This window comes from Saccostrea echinata, unplaced genomic scaffold, assembly GCF_033153115.1.
Source record: "Saccostrea echinata isolate AGI-Se365-2 ecotype Australia unplaced genomic scaffold, CSIRO_AGI_Sech_v1 ptg000003l, whole genome shotgun sequence".
In the NCBI taxonomy this organism is placed as follows: domain Eukaryota; kingdom Metazoa; phylum Mollusca; class Bivalvia; order Ostreida; family Ostreidae; genus Saccostrea; species Saccostrea echinata.
Window position 1 is genome coordinate 6,608,873 of NW_026889752.1, and position 7,411 is coordinate 6,616,283.

Sequence of the window (7,411 nt, forward strand, 5' to 3'; positions counted from 1 at the left end):
TTTTTGCAAAGGACAAGCGCCCGTTATGAAAAGTGCAAGTCCGGGTCTTTTGGATGAAACCTTGCAACCAGAGGCCCTGTGTCACGACAGGCGTTGGCACGATAAAGAACCCTAACTTCTCAATGGCCCTATTTGCCTAGCAAAGGTCTTTATTTGAAGCCCTTCATCATTATGTGGTGACATCTCATAGAGTGAAAAATTCTTTCAATGGACGTAAAACAACAATCAATCAATCATACAAATTTAATTAGCAATATAGTTTGTAACAGAAATAGTACACAAAATATATTAATGTTTCTCGAATCAACTAAACTGCTGGCATTTACGCTGGTGTCCCTATTCTTTGATTTTCTATTGAAAGAAAATTAAAAGACAAACATATTATGAATGTTTTATTATTATTTCATCATTGATTATTATAAATACTTCTATTTCATTTTTTTTTAATTTGATTGTCCTTTTTCCTGTTTAAAAAATAAGCTATTATTCTAACTTTGATGCTCTAAATCAAATTATCTTTCACTCAATAACCAAATGTTGTATTTCAATCTGTTGATATCATAAATTGAAATGAACCCATTTCCATTATAAAAAATCATTACAGAGAAGGGGATTACCCGTGCTGTTGTTGAGCTTGTTGTTCTGGCTGTTGATGATGATGAGTTTTGTAAACCGATGTGTAACACTCTTTGTCTGTTAAAAGGAATATCTTACTTGAGAAATATATATATAATTACATGTATATCTGTCTCTGATAACTTTTTTTTTAAAAAGAAGAAGCTATGCTGCAATCAGGAAATTACGTCAGATGTAGCCTGCTTTAAAGTATGTCTTATGTTGTTACATCCTATATGAAACACTTTTATTCTCTACTGAGTATGTAAGTTGGATTCAGGTAAGGCTTACACAACTTATAGTTAATTTGAAATAGACGCGCTCCAATAATTTTACCTGATGATTTATTCTTAACATATGGGCCTGATGCAGCAGCGGATTTCTGGTTTTAAGTTATTGAAAACTTTATTTGGAAATTTTCAAAAAATTTAATGATCAATATGATAACGACATGTACTCATATCCGTGAGAGTTTTGTTTAAGATTTGATGTAACGTGAAATATATGTAGATAACGAACAGTATTCAAGCCTTGTATACATGTTTAACATATATAGGAAGGTAAAAGACAAGAAACGAACATGAAACAAGTTATAGGGTGATGCTGAGGATAATCTTCGCTTCAGTATATAATCTGTCTGATAATATCTAAATGTGATTCAGTTTGTTATTCATATTATAAATTATTAAGGAATTTCTTGTCAAAATGACCTAGCTAGATTGACAACGCAAAAAAAAAAAAAAAATAAATAAAAAATAGTTAGGCAAAAATTCTAAGCCATTACAATCAATCTAATATGGTATAAATACATCATACATACACTTATACGCCTCATTTGACATATAATCCTTCAAACATGTTTTACAGTTTTGAAGATAAAACTCCTGTATTTTGCCTCCTCTTTTGTTATATTCAGCACAGTGACCTGCATAAACATAATGATGAAGCACTGTTATTTATAAACAATTCAGCACATACAAGATTTTTTTTTTACATCAAAAATTAGTCAGCTAATTCCAGATTAATTATAACTTGAAATTTGAAAATTTTATCATGTATATTCCGGCTAATGAAGTGCATGTGTCTGCTCTTGACTTACTCTTACATTTAAAAGGAATACTTATTCAATTGCAAAATAGGCAAAAACTGTCAGGAGCCATTCAGCCATGTTGAAACCCGAAAATAGCAAATCTCGCTAAAAATACAAGATACTACTTTTCTTTGGCTCCGTTTTTCTCCTTCAAGTGATTTTTAAAATTGTTCTCTTTATAATTCATTATGAAAAAAAATCATTTTGTAACACTCACCCAGCCCACCCCACCCTGGACCAATGCACATGGCATAAACAAAATTGACTGTTAATTGATTTGCATAATTCATTAGAAGTCTTCTTTTTTTTAATTTTTTTAAATGTAAAAATATGCTTACAGTGTATAGATCCAGCACATTGAAGAACGATTTGAATACATTAAGAAAATTACAACTTTCCTATAGATGTATAAGGTGCAATTCCAAGTCTTTTGACGTGAACAATCCCGACTTTTGATAGCAAAATGGGCTATAAGGGTTTTTGAGGAATGTAGCTGATAAAAACACTTGGCCAGCAAATAATGCCTTTCTGACCAAGTGGTTTGTAAGAAGAATATATCTAAATAAACATATCCTTTGTTATGGATTACTGAAGCTATCTCCTCTATCTTTAAGTACAGTACTATTAATGTACATTATAATGTACATTAAGTACATTACCTTTAATGTACACTAAAAATTGATATGAATAGTATCAAGATTAGAAATGTATGGATAAAATACTATTTTTGTGACTTTGTACAAAAATACTACTTTAATTTTAATATTGACATATGAAAACTTTTGGATATGTGATTATAGATTATGATAAAATATTTTTTTTTATCCAAACTGGGGTTTCATGGACCCTTTTTATTCATGATTTACCTGCACGAATTCGAGTGGAAGGGGCACAAACTTCCAACGTTAAATTCTGCCAGGGATTTATGACACAATGATATGTTAAATTTCTTGTGCATTTGCCAGCATATGATGAGCACTGTTTCCTTTCTGAAGCCACCCGCCATGCATCTTCGTCTGTTGGACATATTGTTACAACCTCTCTTGTTAACTTAGAAACTCCACAGAACTCAGCATCTAAATTAGAACATTGTACCTCCCTCTGTAAAAGTAAGTTGAAGTATTTCAAAGTGAAACTAGGAAAATCGGTAGATCCAGAATAGATTAAATATCAGTGCTATAAATAGTTTTGATGAAAATGACAAATATATTAACAGATTTGATCACGGCTAAGTTGAATATATTAAGCAACTGTTTGATGTACTCCGACCCATATTTTTTAAGGTGAGTGGGTAGGTGTAATTTTTTTTTTAATATTAACTTGTATTTTTGAAGTGTCTTAGAAAAATGACAAAGAAAACCATTAAAAAATGATACAGAAAATTTATATTTTCCAGGAAAGAAACATTAGGAAAAGTCAGAAATTTTAAGTACTAAAAACATAATCGGGTCTGATGCGTCGGTCGGAGTGCATCATGCAGATCATTTTTTATTGTTGGTCTCATGAGTATTTATATATATATATATATATATATATATATATATATATATATATATATATATATATATATATATATATATATATATATATATATATATCTTACCTCCATCGATATCAGGATTGATATGAAGAAAACATAGGACTTAAGCTGATGAATTGTATATATTCTTGTCATCCCGCATTGTTCCTGTTGCTGCTCATCAAATGCTTCGAGTGTGTAAATACTTGAGAACCTAGAACAACAAGAACACGTGTTACCCAAGTGGAGCACTATTTATCACTGTTTGACATACATATGTACGGAAGTAAAAGCGGACAAAAAAACATTCAAGCACTTTCTAAAAAAGCTTATCACGATAGTAACATTGGTAATAAATTTCATTCTAAACTTTCTGATAAGCATCAACACCATTTCTTGATAAAAATTATGTCAGATGGAAACAACTTGAAAACTGAGGTGACATTTGCACAGATTATTGGTAATAATGTACTTTGCATTCTCAATTTCTTAAGACAAGTTAGCAAATTAAATGTTAGAATTGCATAAACATTTTTGGTTTGTTTCTAACTTGTTGATAGAAATAAGAATATTTTTTTTTAAACATACCGATGTAAAATTTTTGGAGTGTTGTAATACTGATGGGCGGGGGGCTACATACACAGGCCTTCAAAGAAATAACTTATTAAAAAGACAATTTTGTCTATATTTTTGTAAGGTGGTGATATTTCTTTAGTTATTTAAGAAATATAGTTCGCGTTTTCGTGAATGGTACAGGATAACCTTTCGAGACCGGGGAGGATATCCTGCATCATTCGTGACAACTTTATTTCTATTTAACTACATGTACCACCTCTAAAATACGGCTAATCATTTCCACTATAGAGAAGCGATTAGGTCACCATGTCATGATTAGGCTGTAACATTTAACACCAGAGTGTCAGTTTGTTTATTTACTTGTGTATCGACTGAAATGCAGATGATTTGAGCTGTTGCTGGATTAAAAATATCCTTAATTTTTTTATGGGTTTGTTTGTAACATATATTGATTAAGTCGGTTGTCTATTCCATATGCTTCATCAGTAAAATCACGGAGTGTAAATATTGTAGGGAGGTCCGTGGAACAGCCCTATTTAGCAATAAAAATCGACATTTTTCAGCTGCTTAAAGCAATACACACTGTTTAGACTGCAGAAGACGAAACATCGATTGGTCTAAATAAGTATTAGAATCAAGTCAAGTATTCATATCAACTGTAAATGTTTAATACATGTTTCTGTTTCTGATCTGATAATCTTTTGATGACGTTCGAGATTGATTGAAGAGTAATGTTCGCGGTATTTCTTTGATCTCGGCAACAACTGTATTAGAATTCGTCTTTCTGCACTTTAATCACCTACAATTAACGGAACTAAAGATTTTATAGAGTGGGATGGGAAGGTCTATGACCATTTATCGCCTCTGCATCTCAATAAAATACGAATATTATGGCTGAAATGTATTGTTTGATTATTATTAACTTACAATGTGCTGATTTTTCCTCTCTTCCAGAAAAAGGATGGACTATACATGTATATGTGTTTGTTTTGTACAGCAGAGAAAAAGTGGCAAATACAAATCTAAAGCTAAGCCACATCTGATGTTATGAGGACATATCAGCTTATATCTTTAAAGAGCAAAAACAGCGTTATTGTAAGAACAAGTTTGTTTGGATTAATTATATTTATCTCGAGATTCCATCTATAAGACTGGCAAATTCTTGTAAGGATATACATATGTACCGCATATGGTTGTAGACAGAATCCCTATACCCAACCTTCCTTAATATGTATATGAATTGACCCACTGGATTTTTTAACATGTTTTATTTCACCTACTAACAATGTAATATAAGGAACAAAATGTAGTAGTATCATAGACATCTCACGATTTGAAAAATTGTAAGTCTACGTATTACAATTTTCTTTTATATTTTGCACAGGATAGTTAAACATGTCATTGCATAATTTGCAAAATTACTATTTTTTTAATTTACAAGTTAAACTCTACGTGTACTTTAAAAATAAATATTGCATTGAACCCTTTGCTTTTCCATAATTTACAGACTCGCGCGCCATCTGGCTTTAAGTCAGATTATGACATTTTTTACGCCATCTAGTAATTTCAGTAAATGATAGTTGGTTTTGCATAGGTGATCGTTCGATTTGCAACGGAGTCTGTTGATTTTTTTTCAATTGAGTCCGTTTATTTTATTGAATCGGTTAAATTCTCAGCTACGTTAAGGAAGGCCTGAGTTCACATCTGTAATGCACCGTATGGGAAGATTCATTGTGATGTCATTAAAAAATTCAACATGCGACAAAAATCTATTTAACCACATGATAATGCGTAAATAACAACTTACATTTATTTAAGGTAGAACCTATGTCGGAAAAGTCTTTGTCACAAGATTTTCAAACTTTTCAAAATGATAAATTAGCTCTCGCTTATCAATCAATTAAAGATATATGGTATGTTTCTTCGTTATTAAATGTAGTGCAGTCTGTGCAACTTGGAATGATAATTTTACACAGCGACTACATATATTCAGCCATTTTTAGGGGTACTGTTCATAAAGAGAATATAATAAATCACTAAAATACTTCTTCAAACATCCTTGTTTATAGACATTATTAACTGAACCATATTAAGCAATATTATTCAAGAATAAATTCTTTTTTATTCAATTGCCATAAAAGATTAAGTCCACATTTCAACGAATGTAGGCAAATGTGCTCAATATTTTTTTAGTCAATTTACCACCTAAATTTGTAAATATTTTTCAAAAGTCTTTGTCAGAATGTTTTCAATCTTTAATATGATGAAGAACATACCCAAATAATTACAAAAAGTGATTAAAATATATACCTTTCCCCGCAAACGAATGAGAACACTCTATTTATCCATACTTCTTTTGTTGACCTTTTTGCACTTACACAGGATTTAATTATTAAATTACTGTTTTGGGGTTACATTCAGATTTACAATGTGAATATTTATCAAAAAATGTATTTTTTTTATTTAAAAAGATAATATTTTTGGGAAACATTATTATTATACACCAACCATTATGAATAATTAACAAATAATTATGAAAGGGAATGTACGTCATTTCATGATAGACATTACAAAATTTACATACAATTTTTAACAGATCTTTGACTCAGACACTTTTCATCAAGATATTGTACTATTTAGATTTCTTAGGATTTTTGATTTCCTTCAAAATAGTTGCATGTCATTCACATTATCACAGTTGTGTAACTTCATTACATGAGACATTCTTGAAGAAAGTGCGGGAAAAAGTAACATTAAATTAATTATGACGTCATAATGGATCTAGCACCAAAAAGACAGTCTAAGCTAATTTTCTCAGTATGACGTCATACGACGTAGGTTCTACGTTAATTTATCAATTATTTATAAATGCATGTAAAATCACAACATTTGATAACAATGCTACCGAGTTATAAGAAGCAAATCTTGTGTCATAAATGACGTCACTAGCCTTGACTTGACGCAGTACAAGTGATCCAGAGGAGTGGATCCATTAGATTAATAATTACAAAAATGCTTAAATAAATATTAAACCATCGCCACTGTTAAAATCTAATCAATAAACTTAAAAGGAAACAATTTATTGAAAACAGTAATATAGATTATTAATTTATCTGGGTGCCATGGAGCTGCACAACGACAGAGAATGTAAAGAATATTGCGAACACGATAAGTGTATACCTGATTAACCTCAAAAGTGCAAGGGCATAGACTAGACTGTTTGAGCTGAAATATGAAACATTGATTGCTTATATCATGTCTATTTTGAAAAGAGCTGGGAGCTGATTCTGCTCGGCATAACATTATTTTTATTCATGACAGAATTTAAGCGAAGTGGAAATTTTGAGCTATTATACGCATTTTGGCGAATGTTACGAGTATTTACGATACAGCTCAAACTAGCTCCCAGCACTTTTCGGGAAGCCGATGTAAATCTTTTTTAATATGTATCAATTTTTTTTCTCCCAAAACATGCGTATGCCCTTGCACTAGCATTCTATTTTTATACAAGTCACGTGACACACAGGTGATACATGCGATATAACTGGTACTGAGTAAGCCACAAACCTATCCATTATGGATATCTATATTACCTTTCCTACATGTTTACA

The 7,411-nt window shown here is 31.0% G+C and overlaps 1 protein-coding gene across 1 annotated transcript; it reads right to left on the reverse strand.

Moving 5' to 3' along the window:
* Positions 1-229: 229 nt before the first annotated feature.
* LOC133178541 (uncharacterized) lies at positions 230-3,395 on the reverse strand. Its single transcript, XM_061313245.1, has 5 exons — positions 3,309-3,395; positions 2,572-2,806; positions 1,436-1,540; positions 618-693; positions 230-351 (listed from the first exon to the last, which is right to left on the reverse strand). The coding sequence occupies exons 1-5, from the start codon at positions 3,378-3,380 to the stop codon at positions 234-236; spliced, it is 606 nt and encodes a 201-aa protein (XP_061169229.1). The 5' UTR covers positions 3,381-3,395; the 3' UTR covers positions 230-233.
* Between the last annotated feature and the right edge of the window lie 4,016 nt (positions 3,396-7,411).

Excerpts from the sequence above, each read along its gene's own strand:
- LOC133178541 (XM_061313245.1), bottom strand. The coding sequence starts at position 3,380 with ATGACAAGAATATATACAATTCATCAGCTTAAGTCCTATGTTTTCTTC. Across the intron at positions 2,807-3,308 it reads CAATCCTGATATCGATGGAG|AGGGAGGTACAATGTTCTAA; the intron begins GTAAGATATATA and ends TTACTTTTACAG. Across the intron at positions 352-617 it reads CAAGCTCAACAACAGCACGG|AAAATCAAAGAATAGGGACA; the intron begins GTAATCCCCTTC and ends TTCTTTCAATAG.